The sequence below is a fragment of the Sorex fumeus genome, unplaced genomic scaffold, assembly GCF_029834395.1.
Source record: "Sorex fumeus unplaced genomic scaffold, SorFum_2.1 ptg000064l, whole genome shotgun sequence".
In the NCBI taxonomy this organism is placed as follows: Eukaryota; Metazoa; Chordata; class Mammalia; order Eulipotyphla; family Soricidae; genus Sorex; species Sorex fumeus.
Window position 1 is genome coordinate 1884765 of NW_026606121.1, and position 25289 is coordinate 1910053.

Here is a 25289-nt window from a genome sequence, read left to right on the forward strand (position 1 = left end):
ATTTGTTGTTACTGTGTTTGGCATATTGAATACATCACGGGTAGCTTGCCAGGCTTTGCCATGCAGGCGAGATACTCTCGGTAGCTTGCTGGGCTTTTCAAGAGGGCCAGAGGAATCGAACCTGGCTTGGCCAGGTCGGCTGGACACGCAAGGCAAACACCCTACCACTGTGCTATCGCTCCAGCCCTGGAGAGAGCAGGGGCCTTAATCTAGTAGACTGGTGTCTTTATTGAAGCAGGAGATTTGCAGAAATAAATGTTAGGGGGAGCTTCGGGGCACAGTGGGAGAGACCAGCTGAAGCCCCAGAAGCCTGAGCTCATGGGAATAGGCTGCACCCCCTCCTCTCTGGGAGCCACGGCTGCAGCCTTGGGGGGCAGGAGTGCAGGCGAGGTGGAGATCAGCGGGGCCAGCATGGACGGCCGCAGCGTGAGGCAGCTGCGTGCTCAGTCTGGAGCCCTTCACCTGAACATGGCTGGTCAGTGCTGGTCTAGGCCAGACAGCTGCACCACAGATGGTAGTATTGTTTCTGCAGGCCTGGGAAGTTGATCTTCTGAAAATCTTTGCGAATCTTCTGAAAATCTTTGCATTTTACAAATTATGCGCTTAAAATCATGTGTCTGATTAAGAAAATTGTGACCTCTTCTCCAAATCTCTGCAGCTGGGTCTGAGGACTAGCAGAAGTAGTGTCCAGCAGCCAGGGCTTTCTCTGGGCAGTGCTTTCTGCTGCTGGCCTGCAGGTGTGTGTGTGGGGGAGGGGGCGGTGGTCGGGGCATTGCGAAGCACCTCTCTGGACCACCTGGATATCAAAGCAAATAGTAAAAACGAATAGGAGGATGGAGTGGCCAGGCTTAGCTTGGCCCAGAGATAGGACCGGGAGGCTGTGTGGGAAGTGGTAGGCATGGGTCTTGTTGGTGCCGGTGGCCAGCAGGCAGGTGTTTTGCCAGGCAGGGGGTTCTGCCCTTTGGCTAAAATCTGCCTTTTTGCTTGGGTCATCTTGGGCAGGTGGGCACCTTTCTCCCTCTGGCAGCTCTCAGAGGACCGTGGCACCAGCTCCGCCGAGTGCCAGGGCTTGCCGTCGTGTCCAGGGCCCTTTCCCTGGGCTGGCCTGCATCGTGGGGACCTTCAGGACATCCATGTAGTCAGAGCTCTCCGTGCCTGGAAAGTCACTCGGGTGGGATGGTTCTAAGATTAGTAGTAAAGTGTTGCTCCCAGCTTCCCTGCGCCACCAGGAGCACCTCCTTGAACCCTAAAATAAACGTCTGAAAGAAATCCAGTGCTCTGGTGAGGGCTGTGGATGGGGTAGGGAGCATGCGGGGAATCGTCTTCCTCTCAGCCCTGCGTCACCCCTCAAATGGCCTGAAAATGAGGTTCACTTCTGAATGCAGCACGAGGGGCCCCGGGGAGTGGGGGGGGGGGGGGTCATGGGAAGCAGCATTTCTCACGCTGAGGGAGAGAAGGGGCTTGGCTGGGTTTCAGCGGTCCGGGCGGAAGGTGGCTCTTCCTGGGAGCACCTGGGGCACTTGGCTCTAGGCCTCATGTCTCCCAGTTTGTGCAGGGATTCCAGGCCCTGACACCAGGACGGTCTTAGGATGGCAGTCTGCACCCGCTGTGCCCTCAGCGGTGCTGAAAATGAGGGTTTGGATTTGAGCGAGCAGGAAGCGGGGATTTCGTCTGAGACTGGCTTCCTTGAAATCTTGGAATCATACACTAGTCTTGCCTTGATTTGTTGGTGGGGGGGGGGGGGGAGTGGTATGCAGGCTGTTTAATGCTTATTTGGTCGTTAATCTAAAGTGTACTTGAGTAGCACTTTTCCTCCCAAGTATAATATTATGGTGGTCATAGGAAATTTCATTTCACTTCAGACTAATTGTGAGGAATCACTGCTTTCTTCTTGTTTTGGAAGCTTTTTGCTTGTTTGTTTGGGGGCCACACCTAGTGTGTGGTTCTGGGCTCAGGGATCACTCCTGGCGAGCTCAGGGGACCATCTGGAGTGTCAGGGACAGAACGTGGATTAGCTGTGTGCAAGACAAGTCTCTTACTGCTCTACTATCTCTCGGCACCCTCACCCCCTTTTAAAATGAAGTTAAACATGTGGTATATATTTGATCAACATACTATTGTTGCTTACATTTGATTCTGAATAGTTTAGCATATCAACTTTGATGCTCTTTTGATACAAGGGATACTGTACCTATCTAACGAACAAGAAAGGGTTACATCCAGGGTATATAAGGAGCTCTTAGAGCTCAGCGATGGAAAGAAATGGTTAATTTGAAAACCAGGACACTTAGCCAAGTGGCCTCGAGGCCAGTCAGCCCAGGAAAGCAGCTGAGAGCATCTCTGGTGATGAGGGAGGGACCGGAAGCGACCTCTCTCTCTGTCTCTCTCTGTCTCTCTCTCTCTCTGTCTCTCTCTCTCTCGCCTTTCATTTTCTTAATGGTCTCTGGTTTGGGTGACCTGGTATTTAGCTTCATGTTGGAGACTGTGTTCCATTTCATGTCAGTTTCTGTGTATATGTTGAATTTTCCCCCTAAGGATGGTTTATTGATTTCAACGGGATATTCCATTTTCTGAGGGCACAGTGGTATGGAAGAGAGTCTCTCCTTCCTCTCCTCTCTGCTGTCTTCTCTCTCCTCCTTCCTCTCACTGAATTACCCTGGCACTTCTGAAATCAGTTGACCTGCCATGGGTCTGTATTTGGACTTTCTGTTCTGTTCTGCTGGTTTTTGGGATTGGTTTCTAGATGAATATTCAGCGGGACACTGTTTTCTCCTGGCCTGCCTGTCTGTAGCTCAGCTGGCTGAGGGCAGTCCCGGCCCCACCAGGTACCACTTATTAGTCTGTCAGGTACTGTGGACACGGGGCAGCGTCTGTGTCCCTCAGTACCTGCTTGTAATGACCATCCATCATGTCCTCCCTGGTCGAGTGCCCACTGATTAGGGTTAGGCTTAGTCAAGGCCATATCTGGTTGGCATCTCTGATCTCTGTGGGTCTCAGTTTCAGGCTCTTAACAACTGGCCATTCTGCCACACACTACGAGTGTGTGTGTGTGTGTGTGTGTGTGTGTGTGTGTGTGTGTGTGTGTTTCATTTGGGGCAAAATTGCCAGGTCTTCATTTTTTAATCTTCAGTTTGAAAGAATTTCCGATTCCGCTGCTGGCTACATTGATTTGACAATGTTGCTGCCGTGTCGGGTTTCCTTCGGATCATGGTCCAGGGAGCACGAGGCTTTCCTTCCTGGGAGTACCTCACCCCCTTGCTCTCCTAATTGTGCCAACTCACAGCTTCAGTTTTTCCCCACTAAATGGAGCAAAGTGATGTTACCTGGGCTTACACTAGGATGTCAAGGATCACTAAGTAACTACGGAAGATTTTACTTAAAAACATGCAGGATAGTGCCATGAAGACCTTCAGTCCCATAGAATCCAGGTGAGGTAAAGGAAGACCCTGCAAGAGAGACTTGGTTCACAGGCTCGTTGGCCTGTGTGTGTGTTGCAGCGTGCCTTCCTGCCGAAGCTCTGTGCTAACCTTTGAGGTTGGTGACTTTTCTCTGCATCAAATTAATAACGATTCCTTTGTCAGCTCAGCAACAGAGAGCAATGTTGATAGAGCTTTGCTTGCTGTTATTGATTGCTTTTTTTGGGGGGTGGGGATGGTGGGATGGGAGGAGGTAGGGATCATGCATGGCCAGGGTTCGAACCTGGGTCTTCCACCTGCAAGAACAAGCGTTCCACCCCATCTCTGGTGCTCACTCTCCCATATTTTCCCTCGCCTTTTTGTTCCAGGTTTGGTCTGATTAGCAGGTCATAGGTTAGTTTATGTAGTTCTAGGATGTTTTCCGTAAATGGCCGTCGGCGGGCAGGCCAGGGTGTCTGCGTCTTGGGGCTTCTCTTCCCTCCTAACTGGATTTTTCCTGTTCATGAAGTGAAGCTTGAATCGCGTTCCTGTCCCTGAGTCTGTGCTAGTCCAGCCTGTGGGGGTCGGGCTCACAGGATTTCATTCTGGGCTCTTGCGCTGAGCCAGGTGCGTGCGTCCACTGCAGCTTTGGTTGGGCAGTGCTGTGTCTGAAGCTGGTGTCCTTGTCACTGGGGCAGGCACCTCCTGGCTTGGCCCCAGCTGAGAGGAAGGGAACCACAGAACCACCCGGGGAGAAGCTCTGGGGAGCCCCGCAGGTGGTCCCCTCCGCATCCAGAGAGGCTTAGGCTTAGCTGCCCTGCTTCCTGGCTGACGTGGGCCAGTGCTGGGGTGACAAAGGGGGGGCGACATCAAGGGGACGACCCTGACCTTTACCTGTCTGAGGGACTGGTGGCTTTTGAATAGGACTTTGCATCTTTCTCTAAGGAAAATATGGATTGTGCATTGGTCGAAACAAGGAATTTCTGTAGCATCGCCCAGATGGGTGAGACACGTCGTGCGGTGCTTAGTTCAGGCTGACTCGTGCTCTGGAGGCGAGAGTGTTCCTCTCAGAGTGAGAGACTTCTCTTCAGAGACGGCTGGTCTTTATTTTTATTTATTTATTTATTTGCTTTTTGGGTCACACCTGGCGATGCACAGGGGTTACTCCTGGCTCTGCACTCTGGAGTTACTCCTGGCAGCGCTCAGGGGACCACATGGGATGCTGGGAATCGAACCCGGGTCGGCCGCATGCAAGGCAAACGTCCTACCCGCTGTGCTATCTCTCCAGCCCCGAGAGGGCTGGTCTTTAATACTCGGGAGAAATGAAAAGTCACAGACAATAGCTTTAGACATGCTTCCTGGGAGGCCTGTCATGCTTCTTCCTGGAGTTGTTGGTGGCTGGCCCTCAGCAGCCCAGGCGAGTTACGCCCCAGGATGTAAATCCAACCGTTCACTAATGAGGGCTTTGTCTATCCACAGCCAGTGCTTCGAGAGCCTCCGGACTTCCTTACTTGGCTTTTGACATGTACTTTATTTCTCCTAACTGGAACATTGCCTATGGGTTGAAATTGCTGGGGACTATTTTCCCTCCTTAGTAGCAGTCGGGTTCCTTAAGAAATGGCACGAATATAGGACTGGAGCGATAGCACAGCGGGTTGGGCGTTTCCCTTGCACACGGCTGACCGGCTTCGATTCCCAGAATCCCACATAGTCCCCTGAGCACCGGCAGGACTAATTCCTGAGTGCAGAGCCAGGAGTAACCCCTGTGCATTGCCAGGTGTGACCCAAAAAGCAAAAAAAAAAAAAAAAATGAAATGGCATGCACAGCGGTAGGGTGTTTGCCTTGCACGCAGCCAACATGGCCAACCTGAGTTCGATTCCTCCGCCCCTCTCGGAGAGCCTGGCAAGCTCTCCGTGACGTATTCGATAAGCCAAACACAGTAACAACAAGTCTCATGATGGAGACGTTACTGGGCCTGCTCGAGCAAATCGATGAACAACGGGAGGATCGTGATCCGTGAAATGGCAAGAAGAGGGCCGGGCATAAAGCTCAGAGGTAGAGCTCTTGTCTTGTCTGAGCAGCCCTGGTTTTCACCCCTGACACTGCAAGTGTGAAAATCACTGTATCACTGTCATCCTGTTGTTCATCGATTCAATTTGCTTGAGCGGGCACCAGTAATGTCTCCATTGTGAGACTTGTTGTTACTGTGTTTGGCATATCGAATATGCCACGAGGAGCTTACCAGGCTCTGCCATGAAGGCAGGATACTCTCAGTGGGCTGCCGGGTTCTCCAAAAGTGAGAACTAGACAATAAGAGGTCTGTAAGCTTCCAGGAGCTTGGTTTTATAGACTCTGGATCTCGGCCATTGATGGGATCACACAGCGCTGGGGGCAGTTGGTTGATGTAACTGCCAAGTGTGAAAATAAAAGCGTGAATTCGTGTGAGGGTGTGCGGTGACAGAGCGTATGCAAAGCTGCAGGTCTTGGATTTCTGGTGGAGTGTAGGGTGGTTCACCACAGAAATTCATTCATCCACTCATCCGTCCATCTACTCATCCATTCATCCGTCTACTCATCCATCCATCTACTCATCCATTCATCCATCTACTCCTCCGTCACTCATCCATCCACTCATCCATCCATCCATCTATCCATCCACTCGTCTGTCCATTCATCTATCCACTCATCCATCCACCCACTCATCCACTCATCCATCATCCATCCATTCATCCATCTCTTCACTTATTCATTCCTCTGTCCATTCATCTGTCCATTCTTCTGTCCATCCATCCATCCACCCACCCATCCATCCATCCATTCATGCGTGTTTGTTCATTGACTTCTGCCAACATTGACTGAGCCCTGGATTTATGCCAACCCTGGGATCCTTGCATGGTCTGCCTTCTGGGTATATGAATGAGGAGTTTGTTTCCAAACAGAAGGTTGGCTCCTAATTCATTTGCTCAGGAAATTTTTTAGGGTAACCTGTGCGTGAGGTACTGTATAATCTCTGGGGGCGGCTAGGGAAGGCCCTGGTGGATCTCCCCCGCCACCTGGGTTCCGGAGGTCTTGTGCTGCTCCCCCAGCCAGGGTGGCTGAGACCAAAGGGCAGACAGAGGAGGAAACGAGGGCCAACCCGGTTGATGGATCAGTTGCCATTTATTCCATTTCCCCCAGGCTCCTGTTCCAGTATCTCTAAGCCCCCCATTCTAGTCTGACAATGTTCCTCATTCTTGTCTCCTCCTGTCTCTCCCGCTCATCTCTCAGCCTGGGCTCTTTCTCTCTTCACGTGCCTGCTCCTGTCTTCTACATTCTTTTCCCTCTGTCCCCCTTGCTAGTATCTCCGTGCTCCCTCTCACTGCCCTGCTCTCTCTTCCATCTCTCTCCAACTCTCTTGTCTCTCTCTCACTCCCTAGCACTGGGAGCAGACACTACACTCAGTCCCATATCAACATAAGAAAGCCCTTCCTTTGCTCATGGGCAAAACACCTCTTAAGGTGTTTTTCTCCTTTCCTCAGTCCAGTAACTCAACATCTTACTTAACATCTTAGTTCTACTTCTTAATATTAGTTATTTTTGTATGGACACAGTAAGAGATGCATTGAGGCTTGTAGGGCAGCTCTCCTGAGGACATCTCACCACAGACTCAGACTACAGTGCTCAGGCCAGATTAATCTTTCCTGACCCGAGGAGGGTCCAAATCTAGTTATTACTTTTTGGGTCATGACAGAATTTGCCCATGACCATGCTCTTATAGTTAAGCATTAGGCACTTTGGCCAGGCCCATCTCGATGCCAGGGTAGCACAGAGCTCACCGCTTGCCTGGGTCCATTCAGTCCCTCGTCAGGACTCTGCTTTTGGGGGTGTTGGGAAGTTTAGGCAACTGAGGCTTAAGTTGAGAGAACAGATGCCCAGGAGGTAAATATCATTGAGAGTCCATTAACTCCCAAGTTACAAAAACATACAAAAAAGACATTGCTCTGAATTAACTATGCATAGGACTTAAGGAGAAGAGAAAAGCAATATTTACAAGTCAACCGAGCACAAAGAAAGTTACAAATAAACATAAAGGAATGGGAGCACTGTAATGAGAGCAACCCAATAAACCTAAGCTCCCTGTGGCAAGGCGGAAAGGACAAACCAGTGTTATACTACAGGGTACCACACTGGCTCTGGGGAGGTGGACAGTCCTTGGTCCAGTACAGTTTGTAGGGGGCGGCAGACAGGAAGTATTACAAAGTAGATGATTTTGTTTAAGCTGTGACCATGTCCGAGGGGATTGAAAATGGTGGTGTGGTCCCTGAGCTTTTCTGGATCTTTACTGGAACTTACTCATTCGCCCACCAAGGGAACCAGCCTCTGAGACTCCCAGGTCAGTCGCTGACTGTGTTTGCCGTCCTAGGGACCTCAGGGCGTGCATGTAGGGTGGTCTGAGCACCGACTAAGGAATATGGCAGTGTTTTCTGCCACAGCAGCACTGCCTGTCCCCCCAGGCTTGGGGGTGTGAACTGAGCGGTCACTCGGCTTTTGTTGGGGGCCCCTGCCAGCAGGCTCCAGGACTGTGAAGGCCAATTGGGCCGGACTCAGCCCACTGAGGTCTCTCCTGGCTGTTCCTTCACCCTCTCGGCATCAAAAGCATCTCAACATTTTGTCGTTTATGTTTTAGGATGGAAACTTTGATAGATGAAGCTCTGACACTCACAACTTAAGCAGGTGTTTGGAAACCATTTTCTCACCAGTTGGGAGTCTAGACGAGGTGTGTGTGGGGGGCGGGGTGGGTGATTTCCCATAAATACAGGGAGAGGCAGTTCTCCAGGGTGAAGACTGGGCAGTTGGGTGTTTCGAATCCATTGATCTAACTGAAATGTGATTTTCTTCTTCACGCAAACTTGAGAATTTTATGACCTGTGTTGAGAAAGGACAGTGAGTGAGGTATGAGGCCTGGCAAGTGGCCTCGGAGCACGGACACCTCTCAGGGTGGCAGGCATCTGCACTGACCCCTCGATGGACTTTTCACATATCCTCCTGGTGTCCTGGTAGAGAGGGGTGCGGCGTGCTGGCCCTGACTGCCCTGGGCATTCAGTTTTCAGCTTTAGTATTAATAAACATCCACGTCCTCCAGCGAGCAGCTCCCAGACACTCACAGGTCACTGCTTCTCTCTGGGGGCCCCTGCGGCCACTGGTGCACCAGAGTCCAGTAGAGCCTGGTCTGAACACTGAGTTGGAGGGGGATCGGAGCCATATGGAGAGGGCGGAACACTGCTCTGAGGGGGCAGCTGCGGAGCGGGGAGGCACCATGTGGCGCTGTGTTACTAACCGGCTACCCCTGGCCCAGGGGGCTGCCTCAGGGCTGAGGAGCAGTGGGCAGTGCTAATCTTCAGCGCCTCATAGAACCCGGAGCACGGTACCAGGAGCACCTGCCAAATACAAGTGTCTCCATTTTTTTACGTTTTGTTTATGTTTAGTTTGGGGGCCAAACATGGTGGTGTTCAGGGTTGACTCCTGGCTCTGTGCTCAGGGATCACTCCTGCTAATGTTTTGGGGTCCCTGTGAGGTGGTGGGCACCAAACCTGAGCCAGCTCTGTGCAGGGCAAAAGGCTTGCCCCCCTGGACTGTCTTTCCAGCCCCATTTAAAAACTCCATTTCATTATGGGATCTTTTAGTTTCATTTTTTGATGTTGCCAGGGATCAAACTCTGGCCTCACACAGGCCTGTGGCAGGGCAGTACTCTGCCCCTGAGCCATTCTCGGGGCCAAAGGAGGTATCTCAGCGTTAACATGAACGCGCTGATGCCTGAGCACAGGACACACATTTAAAATCAGTTTGCAGGCTGGAGCAATAGTACAGTGGGTAGGGCGTTTGCCTTGCATGTGGCTGACCCGGGTTCGATTCCCAGCATCCCATATGGTCCCCTGAGTACCGCCAGGAGTTGTTCCTGAGTGCAGAGCCAGGAGTAACCCCTGAGCATCGCTGGGTGTGACCCAAAAAGCAAAAAAAAAAAAAAAAATCAGTTTGCTCAGTTTTAGCAAAGCCATGCCAGCTTGAGCTGAACTTCCCCTTTTGGCACCAGTGACAGTGTAAGTAACCCGAGGGGCCTTTGGGAGAGCCCGACCTGAAGGTGGCTCCTCCGAGGGTGTGGGCCTGGCCCGGAAGCACCCCGAAAGCCTGGGATGGGCCGGATTTACCTCCCTCACCCCAGAGGGTGGTGAGCCAGCTGCCCGGAGAGCAGAGCTGAGGAGAGGCCTGGGTGGCGGCGCAGGCGCTGCCGCGCTTAGACTTGGGGGCGAGCGAGCGTGGTTTGGCCGTGGGAGGGAGGGGAGACTCGGGCAGGGAGACGGGAAGATGGCACTTGGTGGCGTCAGGAAGAATCAGTCTTGCCTCAGGGAGCGTTGGCAGGAGGGAGAACCATCCTAGGTGGGTGTAAGCAAATGCCAAGTCCGTGTTGTCACATGTCTCAGGTGTGGGCGAGACAGTGGGCTGCTGATGGCGACTGGGGCTGGGGGCAGGGCCTGGTCGAAGCTGCGTTTCCGTAGCCGCGTGTTCGCTTCCCACGAGCCTCCAGAGGCTGAGAGAGCCTGAACGTGCGTCTCCTTTCTCCCCAGTGGCAGGAAACTAGCACGGGAGCCGGGCCGGGGGAGGCAGTTGTGGTGGGGTCTCCGCGGCAGGGTGCTCACCCACTCTGTCCCTTGGTGTACCCCGGAGCCTCAGGTTGAATCTTGGGTGACGCGTGGACAGGCAGGATGCGTGGTGACCATGGACAGTGTGTGTGGGATGGCCCGTACCCCCTGGAATGGCCAAGCAGGACCCACACGGTAAACCGGACTCTGCAGCCCAAGGGGCCTGCACACAAAATTGGGCCTGTTCTCTCCCCACGGGCACTTGGGGACCTTCTCCCTTCGCATTGCCCCCTGGATGGGAGCAGTGCCCACCTCGTCTACCTGAGCAGGCTCGGCCGCAGCGGTGCATAAGAGGCAAGGGGAGGGGGGTGGAGAAAACAGGGCCCCAGCAGATCGTCACGGGGCGACTGTGGCTGGCTCAGGAGCGGCTCCTGGATGGAGAGTGTCAGGCCCGAGCGCGGTGGGGGTGAGAGGACATGGGCTTGTTTGGGGGGAAGGACAGAACAGGACAGGACAACTGATGCGAAGGAAGAACGTGACTAGCTTTCCTATCCACAGAGGCAGCAGCTGTGAAGAGAGAAACGTCCCCATTTTTAAAACCCACCCAAAGTGCGACACTGAAGAGTAAACACAGTGAGAAATGTGGAATATTTTCATGAGATTCTTTAAAATCCCACCTGATGGTATTAAAGAAGAATTTCATAAATGTGCTATTCAGGAAAGAGAATATTCAGTACTGTGAAGAAGTCCCCCCTCACCTTTGTGAAGTAACTTTCTGGGGGGACCACCTCTGGGGGTGCTTGGGGAATGCTGCATTCCTGGGGGTGCTCAGGGGATGCTCCACCCTTGGGGGTGCTCAGGGGATGCTGCACTCCTGGCAGTGCTCCACAGCTCGCCATGCTTGGGGGATGCTGCACTCCTGATGGTACTTGGAACCTTAAGCAGTTTCGGGGACAGAACCAGGATCAGCCAAGAACAAATGCCTTAACCCCTGTACTATCTCTCTAGTTTATGATAAATGCATTTAGCTTGCTCAGATGATTCTCAAGTTCAGTGAGAAAAATAAACCTATGAGATTAGTCAGGAAAATGCTAAGAAGAGTATGCATTACTTTTGTAATTAGACAAACAAGAAATAAAACCTCAACAGGAGCTGTAACAAATTATCATCTTGATACAAGAAAGAAGCTGTGTCTCTGTAAGGGTTTCTGTTGGAAAAGGAGGAACTGTTACAATAAAGAAATAAAAGATAAGAGGGAATACTGTGAAAACAACTATATACAGCAAATTAACAACTTAGATGAAATTAAAAAATTCTAGAAAGATACAGATCACTAAAACTGATAGAAGATATAAGAAATCTGAGTAGACAAGTTAGAAATTGAACAGATTAGTCTCTGAAAACACTTCTTACAGAGAAACGCTGGAGAAGGATGATGCCGTTAAATTGATCATGGCGACCATAGTGCCACAGCTGTGGCCTCAGGGCGGAAGCCCTGGGTTTGACCCCAGCTCCACCAGACGCAGACGCAGTACCGCGTCTGCTATCTGTGAGTTAGTGTCTTCGTTAAAGCTATTGCCTAAATAGATACCAAGCCAAGATTTTGCAGAACAATATATTTTTGAAAACTATGTTTATGATAAAACATAATGGTTTGGGGGCTGGCTGGAGCAATAGAACAGCAGATAGGGCATTTGCCCTACACGCTGCCGACCGGGGTTCGATTCCCAGCATCTCATATCGTCCTCCGAGCACTGCCAGGAATAATTCCTGAGTGAATGAGCCAGAAGTAATCCCTGTGCATCACCAGGTGTGACCCAAAAAACAAAAAAATAATAAATAAAGAGACATAAAATGGTTTTAAGAAATAAACCATGGTGGACATTGGGGGCTGTGCATCACCAGGTGTGACCCCAAGAGCCAAAAAAAAAAAGGGACATTGGTGGACCTTCCTTGGAGTGAAGCTTTAATCATGTGCTAGATCTAGTGAAAAAAACTTCCCAAGAGCAATGAATAGACCCTTATTAATATAACAGCATTCATCACATTTTTTTTTTCTTTTCAGTGTTTGCCAACATTGGCAACATTCTCTGGTGCTTTGGTGCAGGCAACCCATGAGTGCTTCTGCAGCCACCGCCCCGGCCGGCTTTGCGTCATTCTTTTTTCCCGTTCAAGTTTTTTAAGTTTTTAAGTTTCCAGGCTCAAACTAGCCTTTGTGCTGTTACCAGCTCAGTGCTAAGGGATCATTCTGGGCTGTGTTGGGGAATTGAACCTAGACCTTCCACACAAACAGCCTGCACTTAGCTCGTTCAGCCATTTCCCTAGCCGGGTTGGGCAGCATTTTAAAAAAGCACATTGTGACCTGTTTTGTTCCAGGTTTTGAGTCACATCCGGTGATGCTGAGGGGTTCCTTCTGGCTCTGCACTCAGGAATCACTCCTGGCAGTGGGTTGCTGGGGGTTGAACCCAGGCTGGACACACGCAGGGCCAGCAGGCCTGTTGCTCCAGCTCCGCCGTGCTCTGGTCTCGGCGGCGTGTCCTTGTGGGGAAGTGCGTGGTTCTGTGGGCCGTGTACTGAGGTTGATGCTTTAGGGCTTAATTGGAATTGATTTCCGTGTGACCCTCTGCAGCTCTCAGATCCTATTGACAAATCCATCTGTGTGTCTAAGATTGTCAGTTTCAGCTAAAGCACTTTGAATTTGTTGAGTCTCAGTTTGAGAAAAACAGTTCGGGTTTTGCTTTTGTTTTGGGGGGAGGGGGCGTGTGAGGGCGGGGACCACACCTGGTGGTGCTCAGGGCTGCTTATTTTCTGCTCAGTGCTTAGAGGTCATTCTTGACGGTGCTTAGGGGACCCTGTAAATGTTGCTAGGGGTCAGCCGGGCTGGGCCGGCAGGCAACACCTTAGCCCCTGTACCGCCTCTCCGCTAGAGGAGAAACAATTTCTGGCAGTTTTTTGTTTGGTGTGGTACTAAATTTGGAAGATAATTTTCAGAATCCTATTGTTTGCCATTGCAAATACCGAGTAGCATCTCTGAACTTGACGGGATGACTTTGGCTGAGTGGCTGACTAGCAGATGTTCCTGCTCGCGGCTCTAGAGGCCAGAGGGTCTAGGAACCGCCGGGCTGACGCTGCCGACGGGGAGGGCTCTCTTGGGGACTGCAGGTGGCCCCCTGCCTGTGACTGCCCGTGTTCTTGTTCCCGGAAGCTTCCCCTGTCCCCACACTGCTCCCTCACTAGAGGTTTGGGACTCTGTCCTCTGATGGGGAGGAGTGAGTTGGGGCAGGGTTTAACTTGCTGTGGGAAAATATTGTCATAAATGGTGACTTCGCCTCTTTTGTTTTGTTTTAGTGTTGTGTGCCAAGAACCTTGCGAAGAAAGACTTCTTCAGTAAGTAAACTTCCGTGGTTTATTTTTCTTCTAGATTCTTACTGTTCATGTTCATGTAGTTGTAAGTAATGAGCGGATGCAAGCCCTCGGGTGTGTCACCTCCAGGGCCCCGCCTTTCTGGTCCCTAGTCTCACAGACTCATTTCCCACTTGCTGAGATGCTGCCAGAGGCCTCTCAGCTCCAAGGCACAGGATTTCTCACTGACACAGAAACACCGGTGCTCGTTTCTCTCGGCCCAGGAGCACTGCGTTCTGCTGGAGGGGAAGAGTTCTCAACTCACTGTAAAGTAGCTTGGGCTTGAGAACAACTGTTTGTCATGTTTAAAAAAAAAAAAAATGACACTGGCACAAACCCAGGTGGAGGTGGATGTCTGAGGTAAGAGTAAGCCCCAAGTACAGCTGGGAGTGGGCCTGAAAGGATGCTGCTATCTGTGCCCGCCCCCATCCCCCCAAAAATAAAAAAAATACCAGAAAGACCTGGAAGGGCCGAGGAGATGGCTCTGAGAGCTGGGGAATGCTGAACTTGGCTCCAGCATGCCAGGTGCCCCCACAGACACGCTGCTCCGAGCAGTCTCTGAGCTCGGCTGAGGACACGCTGTCCCTGCCCAGCCGCCTTGAGGGGCTGGGGCGTTGGCTTCCCTCGCTTCGCCACACTTTGCCAGTCAGGAACTTCGCAGATTTACACCTGGCAGGTACTGTCTTCCTTCGGAAGAAGACCCTCCCCAGGAGAAGTGACCCGATTTCTGGGGATTTTTCTTCATTAGAAACTAGAGACATGAATCACGGACACTTTTGCCTGTTTATTAAGAGCCTTGTTAGAGTCAGAAACGAGAATTCGCGCTTTTTGTTTTCTCCCCTGTAAAAACGTGAGAGAGACATTCTACCGGACCTTCTTTTCGAGGAAGCTTAATAAGAATGACTTAGTGTATTTCTGTGAGCGACCGGAATGGACTGCACTGGGCGGGGATGGACACAGGGGATGGACACTCTTGTCCCCACTCCCGTGGGTGCAGAACTGTGACGGGCCCTCTCGGCCTTCCCTAGGGCTCCCGGACCCCTTCGCAAAGATCGTGGTGGACGGCTCTGGGCAGTGCCACTCAACAGACACTGTGAAAAACACATTGGACCCCAAGTGGAACCAGCACTACGATCTGTGAGTGGGGCTTTCTCCATGGCATTCGGGGGCAGCAGGGAAGCGGGGAGCAAGCTTTAAAGAGAAGTACTTCATTGAGAAAAGATGGTTAAGTTCTTTTTGATAAAAAGATGTATATTCACAGCCTAATCTAAAATTGGGGGCGAGAAGTAGTCCGAGGGCCAGTGCCCAGGCCTTCCATGTGCTGGGCCACACGGCCCCTGGGCACTGCTGCCGCAACCCAGCTCCCTCCGTCCACGGAAACTAATCGCATTTGGCAATGGCATCATTTTATGACTTATTTCTGTCACACTGATTCTCACTTGCACTTGAAAAGGGCCAGAGTTCATGTCCTCGCTCTGTTTCAGCAAAGCTCCAAACCTGCTTGTAGAGTCTTTATGTTAAACACGTATCATCATTATTACTGACCATATTAAGTATATACTTATCTATAATTTAAGTAAAATGTTAGATTATACCCATTCCTGTTGATTTAAAAATTTTTTGGGGGGGGGCGTGTACAAATGCACTTTCTGGAGAAAAATAAAATTGGGTGTGACTGATATAATAAGCGTCTGCAGCACCAGTTTCTTATGTCCGTTCCTAAAGCGCACAGCGGGCCTGTGGGCTGTATGTAGACCCAGTTGCAGCCTAGTGTTCTCTGTATGCCTGTTGGTCATGTCACGATCATGCAGCTGTCGGCATAGAGAAAATCTCCCTTACAAGATTAGCATAATGTGGCTGCCTGCAGCGCTTCACAGGTAACCCGCGTCCTCCTGCCTATGGAAGTGAGTAGCCACTGTGTATGCATGGACTACTGACTACTGAGGGAGATGAAGCCACCTCCATTACAAAGGCTTCTGTACCCACAGTCAAGAGATGAGATCTGTGGGTTTCCCAACCCACATACACTTACAGATGCGCTTACACGTTGCTTTCAGGTACGTTGGGAAAACTGATTCGATAACCATCAGCGTGTGGAACCACAAGAAAATTCACAAGAAGCAGGGAGCTGGCTTCCTGGGCTGCGTGCGGCTGCTGTCCAATGCCATCAGCAGGTTAAAGGACACCGGATGTAAGAACCACGTGCTCTCTGCCTCTTAGTGCAACTGAAGAAGGGTGACGAGGCATCATTTTTCACTTGAATCCACAATTCCTGCCTTCCTCCCTAGTTCCCATTGCCCTGGGTTAAGTTTTGAATTGTTTGTTTGCAGACCAGCGTTTGGATCTATGCAAACTAAATCCCTCAGATACTGATGCAGTTCGTGGCCAAATAGTGGGTAAGAACCTTCTCGTCTGTATAAAGAGATGCTTTGCAGTACTGAGCATTCGGCTCCTCATCACCGAGGAGACACACGGGCAGCAACAGCGGCAGGACCCAGAGGCCGAGCCGCGCGCGGGGCCATGTCTTCCGTCCCAAGCAGTCTCGTCTGGTGTGCTTTCACTATTTTACTAAGTTCTCTTTATCTTCTCACCCAGAGTTGGTTAGGGTACAATCTGCAGCTTAGGAATAACTTCCGGTGTAATTCATAACATTGTTTTATATTCAGATACAAATAATAAGCGCTGTGGCCACAAATGTGAGAGTCAAAAAACAGTTTCTTTGAGAAGATCCATTTTTAAACTCCTTATAATGTTATATGGGAGGATTAGATTCATCAAGATCAAGAAATGTACTGATGTGTGAGTTGTTGGCTGGGGGATTCCTTGAGTGTGTGGATATGTTACGCACGAGCCCAGTCAGCCATCTCGTGTCTGTCAGGCCGTCGCGACTCACATGTGGGAGCACCCCTGGGTGGCTGGGACCGCAGGTTGCCAGGTGTTGTACTGGGTCTTTGGCATGATCAAGCCTAGAAGGAAATGGTGGGAGACAACCTGAGAATGACCCAAAAGACAAATCCACCCTGCCATTTCTCTCTGTGCTCCTGTCAGAGTTTTCTGTCTGTAATTCTGTCTTTTCTCTGTAGCGGGTGTGCCTGGCCAGGGAAGGTGATAGAAGTAACTCTGGGAGTGGCTTTTTGTGCCGAGTGGGAACAGAGTAAACATTCAGGTTCCTCTAGACTCGGCACATCCCCCGAGCTCACTGTCCTTAGCAAGCGCGAGTCAGACACCTCAGGAAAATAGGTGCCCTAGAGCGAGCGACCACTGTCCTGCTGTTTCCCAGAGAGCAGGAGACCCAGCCCCTCCTCCCTGTTTGGAAGGACTGGCATGCAGGGGCACAGCAGCTGGGTGATGGTGTCATACTTGGAGGTGCAAGAAAGTGGGTGTGTGCACGCATGCCCGCACCTGGTGGTAGCTGCGTTCCTGCCGGGCTCGCTGTGGTGCTCTGTGCCGCTGGGTGACTCGAGGTGTTCTCTCCCGCTGCAGTCAGTTTACAGACGCGTGACAGGCTGGGCGCAGGAGGCTCCGTGGTGGACTGCCGTGGACTCTTGGAGGATGAAGGGTACGTAAGCGTCGCCAGCAGCCCCTGCTGGGGGTGGGGAGCGAGCCCCAAAGATCCCAGCTGAAGAAGGCCGGTTGACTGGGGAGAGAGTCCAGCCACGGGAGTCCAAACCTGGACGAGCCCTTAGATATGTGTGGGGATACGAACCCTCACACCCAGATCTCGGCCCTGCCCTACCACAGCTCCCCGAGCCCATTGGATGGCTGGACTGAGTCGTTGTCCGCGTGACCAGCTGACCACAGCCTCTGTACAGTCGAGGGGACAGTGCTGTGTATCCCCCTCCTGCCCCCGCCTAGTCTGGTGGTGGGGGGGGGGGGGGCGTCACCCTGTGTCCTAGTGGACATGTTATGAGGAAAGCGACCCAGGGAGAAATGCCTGTAATCTAGAAACAGGAGAAATGTAGGGGCAGAACTGCCCCACGGGCTGTGGGCCTTGTCTGCGTCCCAGTGGCGTGAGTGACCGGAAATAGCTGGCCAGCGATGGCGGTGCGGCTAACACAGTAGTGCACCTTTGGAAAGGCACGATGATGAAACCCCTTCAGAGGGGCAGGGAGCCTGGCCGCTGCTGCAGGGGACCCTGAAATGGTGTGCTCTGGGCATGGCCCGGCCTTTGATGGCCTGTGCTGAGGTAGAGTGTCCCGGAGGGCAGGAAGCTGGACGGCTGCAGTCATGTCGTGGGTACATCTTCAGTGGCATTTGCCCCGGGGGGGACATGCGCTCTGCTGGGACAACTCCTGCCCAGGAACTGCCTCTGACTGTTCCCTCATGCAGAGGGCAGAGGGGCTGTCTTCAGAGTTGACGGGTGGCGTGGGGACCGGGTTTCACTCAGGCAAGGGCACTGCTGGCTTTCGGGAGAGCGCAGCCCCTCTGAGCCCATGGAGCGAGTGACCTGTGTGGAGGGCGAGGCCGCCTCCCCAGGTGCCCACTGTGCCCTGCTCGCTTCCAGGACCGTGTGCGAGGACTCGGGCCCAGGCCGGCCGCTCAGCTGCTTCCTGGAGGAGCCAGCGCCCTACACAGACGGGCCCGGGGCCGCGGCCGGCGCAGGGGGCTGCAGGCTCGTGGGGTCCCCCAGTCAGGACCAGAGACTGCTCACCCAACGGCTGCGGAATCCCGAGACCCGGGGGTCCCTCCAGACGCCTCAGAACCGGCCACATGGTCACCAGTCGCCAGACCTGCCCGAAGGCTACGGTGAGAGAGAGCTGGGTGTGGCCGCGTCAGATGCAAGCTGTCCCCGCACCCATGTCCATGCCGGCTCCCCCGGGGACTGGGGCTCTCCCCTCCTGACTGCTCCTGAACTGTGTCTCCCTCCCCGTGCAGAGCAGAGAACCACGGTGCAGGGCCAGGTCTACTTCCTGCACACGCAGACGGGCGTCAGCACATGGCATGACCCTCGGGTCCCCAGGTAGGCCCGGCCCGGGCCCTGCGGTGGGTGGGGGCATTGCAGCGCTCTGGGGACAGATGTTTGTCACTGGGTCTCTTAACTCTCGGGGGCCTATGACCAGAGTCTCCTCCTGGAGAGAAGCAGCTGCCAGCTGTGGGGGGCCTCTGGGGGCCGGAGCAGGGACACCTAGGGGGCTGGTGATGACAAAAGCCCGTCTTTGACTTTTTTAGTATGCTTATATTACCTGGACTGCAGTGATAGCACAGTGGATAGGGCGTTTGCCTTGCAAGAGGCCAACATGGCCGACCTGAGTTCGATTCCTCCTCCCCTCTCGGCGAGCCCGGCAAGCTACCAAGAGTATCTCGCCCGCACCGCAAAGCCTGGCAAGCTACCCATGATGTCTTCGATATGCCAAACACAGTAGCAACAAGTCTCATGATGGAGACGTTACTGGGCCCACTCGAGCAAATCGATGATCAATGGGAGGACAGTGACAATGACATTTCCCAGAGCAAAGACATTATGAAGGAAATGTAAATCCCTTTTGTCTCTCCTCCCTACTGCCTCAGTCCCTCAGGCACCATCCCTGGGGGTGGCATGGGGTGGTGGTGAAGCTTTTCTCTCCATTCTTCAAGGCCACGCAGCTGAGCCCAGGCCAGAGACCCCTTTTCCAGTGCCTCGGGTTTTGCTTTGTTTTTCCTTTTTTAACTTTTTCGTTTTAGAATAGCATTACTACCCAGTAACTTTTGTAGTAAAGCACATTTCTTTTTTATTCATATTTCTTTCATCTGAGATTGAGCTTTCTGTCTTTGATTTTCCAAGTCTTGTTGAACTGATGGTTTATAGTCTCTAAACTTAGACGGAAATATTGCCTGCAAAGGAATGAGGCGTCTCTTCAGTCTGCGCTGTCAGAAACTGCAGCAGCACTGGAGCCGGAGCAGTAGAATAGTGGGGAGGGCATTTGCCTTGCGCATGGCCGACCTGGGTTCAGTCCCCAGCATCCCATATCATCCCCCAAGTACCACCAGGAGTGATTCCTGAGTGCAGAGCCACGAGTAACCCTTGAGCATCACCAGGAGTGACCCAAAAAGCAAAACAAACAAACAAACAAAAAAAACCCCAGCAGTGAAAAATCGCCCAGCACTGGGGCTGTTTGGGAAGACGCGTTGGTCAGTTGTCAGCTCCCACACAGCTCTGGCCCAGAAGGAAAGAATGATGCAGGCACCCAGGTGGGAAGCACTGACTTCACGGGTCAGCCCGAAGGCGCAAAGGCCCAACCACAGTCTCGCTGCTTGGGATCAAGATGTCAGGCCTGTCCCCTTTGCTGGACACCAGCCTGTGCGCCTGGGAGCTTGAAACAGAGAAACTTCCTGCCTCAAGGCCAAGTTTATTCCAGCGTCAGTTGCCCCTGTGGCGCAGAGGCATCCCTCTCTCCCACGAGGGGCCCTGGGTGCTCCCTGCTGAAGGGTCGTCTGGGCCCTATTCTCAGAGGGACCAAGCTCTGTCTTCTCTCTCGGCAGAGACCTGAACAGCGTCAACTGCGCTGAGCTGGGGCCACTGCCGCCGGGCTGGGAGGTCCGGAGCACTGTGTCTGGGCGCATCTACTTTGTGGACCACAATAACCGGACCACGCAGTTCACAGACCCACGCCTGCACCACATCATGAAGTAAGGCTCCACTGAGCCCACTGGCGGCAGCGCGCAACCAACTCTCTGGGTCTGGAGAAGGGTCTGAGTGCGAGTGGTGTCCTGCCACCTGTTGCTAGCGCGCCCAGCAGCGCACGCGGGCACATCTGGACACCCAACCAGAGCAGTTTCTGGGCCTCGTTGCTGTTAGAACCGGGGTCTCCTCCACTGTTCTCTTCTCGGGACATATTTCCGTGTGGGAGCGAGTTCCCGCCAGAGGGCCTGGGGTGGCCCCAAGGGCTTGAGTGCACGTTCTGCTGGAGGGAGCCCCAGCTTTGGCTCCTGGTATCCGCAGCCCGTCCTCCCGGCGCTGCTAGATCTGGGTGCCCCCTCCATGGCTGATTTTGCAGAGCTTCTGTGTGGGAGCTCTGTCACGACCCCCCCCTCAGTTCCCTGGCAGGGAGGGCATCACGCCCACGGCTCGGGGTGGGTGGGCTGATGGACCGTTGTTCAGTCACCAGTGCCAACTCAAGGAGCCCAGCCAGCCGCTACCGCTGCCTAGTGAGGGCTCTATGGAAGACGAGGAGCTTCCTGCCCAGCGATACGAGAGGGATTTGGTCCAGAAACTGAAGGTCCTCAGGCATGAGCTCTCGCTGCAACAGCCCCAGGCCGGTCACTGCCGCATTGAGGTATCCAGAGAAGAGATATTTGAGGTATGGACCGAGTTGCTCGGGGCAGAGCGGCAATCGTGGCCTTCCCTGGGGGAGTCACAGGTCCATGGCGAGGGCAGGAGCTTCCCAGAGCCCCCAGCCCCCCTCCCCCCCTCCAGAGGGAGGGATGGGTGAAGCCCTGATGGCACCCAGAAGCCAGAGCAGGAAGTGTCTGTGCGGCCACCACTCAGACCCAGGGGCTCCTCCCACGTCTGGAAATTGCGGGGAGCTAGGGGGCCGATGGTGCCCGAGAAGGGGATTCCCACTGTGCCCCCACAGCAGGCCGGAGCCTCTTGTCTTCAAGGCCTGCCCTCAGGAAGGACACCTGAGCGAGTCCCTCACGAGCAGGGCCACTGCTGTCCTGCACTGAGGAGGAGCAGGTGTCCAGGGCTGACAGGGCCATCACGTCCCCCTGCCTCCTGGCCCCCTCGAGGACATGGCGGGGATGGACTGTGCACACTGAAAGCACCAAGAGGGGCCTCAGTGCCTTCATGCCCACGGCAACATGGTGTGGCCCTCCCGGTGTGGGGCAGCTGTTAGTCTGAGCCGCCGGCCTCTTGGTGGGTTTGGTGAATGTTCTGGTCTCCCCTTTCACCTCCCGCCTCACTAGGGGTCGTGGGATTTTTCACTCCAGGAAGCAGACTTGGAAGTCCCCGACTGTCCAGTGCCTTGGCCAGGCTCCGTCTTGTCTGCCTGGGGGACGTGCGGGCTGCTTGCTGATGCTGTGCTTTCCCACGCAGGAGTCTTACCGCCAGATCATGAAGATGCGGCCCAAGGACCTGAAGAAGCGGCTTATGGTCAAGTTCCGTGGCGAGGAGGGGCTGGACTACGGGGGCGTGGCCAGGTGAGGCACCAACCCACCAGCTCCTTGCTGGGGTGCACCCCCCCACACCTCCCAACCTGCACTCCAGCCGTCCCCCACGGCAGGGGGAGGCTGCCTGCCTGTGCTGTTACCATATTTATGTCAGAAATTCTGGTGCAAATTGATTCAAAAAAGTGTTGCAGGGGCCAGAGCAATCATACATCAGCTTTGGCATTTGCTTTGCACACGACCGACCTAGGTTCGATCCCTGGCATCCCACATGGTCTTCTGAGCACCTCCAGGAGTAATTCCTGAGTACAGGGCCAGGAGTCAGCCCTTAGCATCACTGGGTGTGATCTGTAAAGCCCCCTCCCCACCCCCCCGCCCGCATGGCCGCTGGTCCATGTGCGTCATCCCCGAGCCATCCCCGTCCCGCCACACCTCTGCCACCTTGTGGCCACGGGCCCAAGGGTGACGACTGCCTCTGGAGGAGAGCGGGAGGCGAGTTCCAGGTTTGCAAGTTTGAGAATGTCTTTTTGTGGGGGGCAGGGTCCCACCTGGCAATGCTCAGGGTTACTCCTGGCTCTGCACTCAGGAATTACTCCTTGTGGTGCTCACGGGACCATATGGGATGCTGGGAATCGAACCCAGGTCAGCTGCATGCAAGGCAAATGCCCTCCCCGCTGCCCTATCGCGCCAGGCCTGAGAATGTCATAATTTGACACGTTCTTTGCTTCCGGGAGGAAATACTCTCCCCCAGCACTGGGAAGGCCTCCCCCTGCCTCCGTCCCCACTGCCCTTCGGGGTGGCTGCCGCCAGTCCTTTCTCGCCCGAGCGTCCTTAGGGCCAGGCTCCCCTGCCAGGGCTCCACCCATGGTCACGCTGGCCCCACAGTGTCCGGGGCCTCTTCCTCCCACTCGGCTATACTCGAGGCAGCAAAGTTTAGCCAGAAGCTTCAGGAACAGCAAGGCTGCTTCTCCGAGGTGCTTTGCCTCCCTGGGGGGCCTCCCCTGGCCGGATCCCTCTCTTGGTCCCAGACCAGGTCATCAGCCGCCTCTCTTCAACCTGAATGACCGTCTAGCACTGCTGCTTCCCATCCTGACCCCTCCCTGCCGCTGGCCGCCGCAGAACAGAGCTTCTTGTCATCCGTGCTGTGCTCTGTCCTCCCCTCCTGGGCTGGCCTTCCTCACTGCAGCTGTCCCGCTAGTCCCACCCGTCCCGGTGCCCCGTGTGGGCCCAGTGCAAGACCCTGGGGAAATCTGTGCACGCGCTTGTAGGAGGGACTGAGGCCCAGGCTCCCCCCCCCCCCCCCCCCCCCCCCGTCTGAGCACGGAGACCTCCAGGGTGCTGTCAGGAACTGCACAGCCCCGTCTGAGTATGTGCCCACGCATTCAGCGCGTCTCGCTGGTTTGGGTCCAAGTTGGACATTTCTCCATCATCCTGGAGTAAATCAGACAGACAGAGATGCTGGGGCCTGTGGTGCTGGGGTTGCTGGGCAGCCTCTCCCTGGAGAGCTGCGGGTCTCGGTATGGAGAAACACTCTGGGGGCGTGGGGGGCAAGGCCCGTGTCCTGGCCAGATCAGCAGTGTCCCTCTGTCCAGTCTGGCTGCTTCAGTTGGTGCCCCTGCTCTCCCTGACAGCCCACAGCTGCATGAGCTGCTCTGTAGCGCGCCCCTCGTCCCCTGGGCCTGGGCAGGAATGCCTCTCTGTGTGGGCAGCCCTGGCTGCCACGTTCCGCTTACGCACGGAGTGTCTGGGTGTGGCTCACGGCCTGGCGCTCAGGCTGGAGGGTCCCCAGGCCTACACTCATCATGTGGTCAGCTCTGCTCCAGCGCTGCCCTCACCCAGCCCCATCTGCCGTGTCCGCCGGGAGTCTCCTCACTGCCCGTCGATACCATGGCAGGTGCTTTAGCTTTCACGGAAACATTCTTCTCAGAGGGGGTGCGAAACTCCACAGCCTAGGGGTGAACCAAGTCTGAGTTCGGCGGCGCTTTGCCCTTGACCCTGGGTGTCCCCTCTCTCTTCTCTCGTCACAGCGTTACCATCCTTTGTGTATTTTCACACAGTTTTTTTTTTTTTTTAATTTTTATTAGTGAAACACCATGAGGTACGGTTGTAGACTTACAAATTTTGTGCTTGGGTTTCAGTTATACAATGATCGGAGTACCCATTCTCACAGTCCTTGGTCAAATCATTTGCATTTTTGATTAGACGAGAACGCGCTATTTGGAGGGGAGTTTGAGGAAAAAATATTGGAATTCTGGCCTCAGTGTTTGTGCGGGACACGCTGGCCTGCGGGGCCTCAGCAGGGCAGCTCATCTTAGTCTGTTGAGAACAGTTTGGCCCCCTCCCCACTTTTTTTTTAACGAAATAATTCATAAAGGGATTTATGAAATAATTTGTTGCTCTGTATCATCAAGATTTTAAAACAGTATTTTGGAATTTTAAACTAGCTTTTAAATTATACAGTGATCTGTATTGATGGTAGAAAGATGCGAGGCCAGCCCTGCTTGGAAATGGCTCTTTCTCATTAAATATTCATAATGTCCATTGAACACAACAAGCTAGAAGCAAAAAGAAACAAGTGCCAAGAAAGCCGACTTGCAGCTCATTGAGAACATGCTGGTATAAGCCCTCTTCATCTTCTAGGCTGCACACTGTGTCTTGTGTTTGTGTGACCAACACATTTTTGGGGCTCTGCCTTTTTCGTATATTTGCATCATTCCCACATCATCTGAGATCTTGCAGAGTAGCAGGAAAACCATAATGACAGGTGAACTGCAACAAACTCCCTGCTTCAGGGGGACTGCGGGTCCATTTGGTGTCAGCTTCTGGAGTTGAGGCCAGGAAGGTGCAGTTCCCGTGGGCGCTTCCTGAGGAGTCTGTGCTGCTGAATTCTTGGGCTCTCAGTGGCGCCGCTCACTGGTTCGTCTTCTAGGATGTAGGAATAAATCCTTTTATTAAAACATAAACTCTAAATTTAGCACACATAAGATGCTTCTTTGTTGTTACTCCTAGGGAATGGCTTTATTTATTGTGTCATGAAATGTTGAACCCGTATTATGGCCTCTTCCAATATTCAACGGACAATATTTACATGTTGCAAATCAACCCGGACTCATCCATCAACCCCGTGAGTATTTACGCTGAGGCGGCTTTTCACTGTGTTTTGGTCTCGCCTTTGGGGTTGAGGATTTCACTCCAGTTCTGATGACGGGGATTGTCGGGATGCTGTTCCAAGGGGGACGTGGGAAGTCACCTACTCAGAGCACTTGACTGCCATTTGCCCACTCTGGGGTCATGACAGGATTGGTGACAGTCTCATGTGGGCGCACCAGGGACTGCTTGCAGCGATGCTGGGCCAGTGCAGGCACCTGAGGCCACGCTGCTGCTCCAGTCAAGGTGCCCGGGATGGGACCAGGGCGGGCCCTCGGCCCTGTGCCGCCCCCGGGGCCCCAACAGCTGTTGGAAGCAGCAGCTCACAGATTCTGTCCTCAGAGTCAGAATTGGCAAGTGACTCCCTGGCCTTCGAAGCTGCCGCTGCGGGTTGGACGGTGTGGGGGCAAGGGGGACAGTGTCTGCCACGAGCTCTCAGCAGGGAGCAGACCCGGCACACGCTTCCTAACGTGCTGAGTGTGACTTGTGACTTCTGTACTAGATGTCCACACTTGCTTCCTGTGGGGTCGCTGGGGCACCCCTGGGTGTAGGGTTAGGGCTGCCCTTAGCAGGTCCCTCCCGCCTTGACCCAGTGGCCTTGTCCACAGACCCTGGGTTTCCTAGAAGGGCTTTTGCATTTTT

At 53.6% G+C, this 25289-nt stretch overlaps 1 protein-coding gene across 2 annotated transcripts in view; it reads left to right on the forward strand.

The window, feature by feature from the left end:
* Positions 1 to 25289, forward strand: part of SMURF1 (SMAD specific E3 ubiquitin protein ligase 1) — a 69227-nt gene that overhangs the window by 40272 nt on the left and 3666 nt on the right. For both annotated transcript variants that reach the window (XM_056128501.1, XM_056128502.1), the window contains exons 2-12: positions 13362 to 13400; positions 14444 to 14552; positions 15473 to 15606; positions 15746 to 15811; positions 16899 to 16974; positions 17920 to 18161; positions 18291 to 18375; positions 19875 to 20021; positions 20494 to 20692; positions 21430 to 21533; positions 24510 to 24624. In XM_056128501.1, coding sequence (XP_055984476.1) covers positions 13362 to 13400; positions 14444 to 14552; positions 15473 to 15606; positions 15746 to 15811; positions 16899 to 16974; positions 17920 to 18161; positions 18291 to 18375; positions 19875 to 20021; positions 20494 to 20692; positions 21430 to 21533; positions 24510 to 24624 — 1316 coding nt within the window. The remainder of the gene's footprint in view (positions 1 to 13361; positions 13401 to 14443; positions 14553 to 15472; positions 15607 to 15745; positions 15812 to 16898; positions 16975 to 17919; positions 18162 to 18290; positions 18376 to 19874; positions 20022 to 20493; positions 20693 to 21429; positions 21534 to 24509; positions 24625 to 25289) is intronic.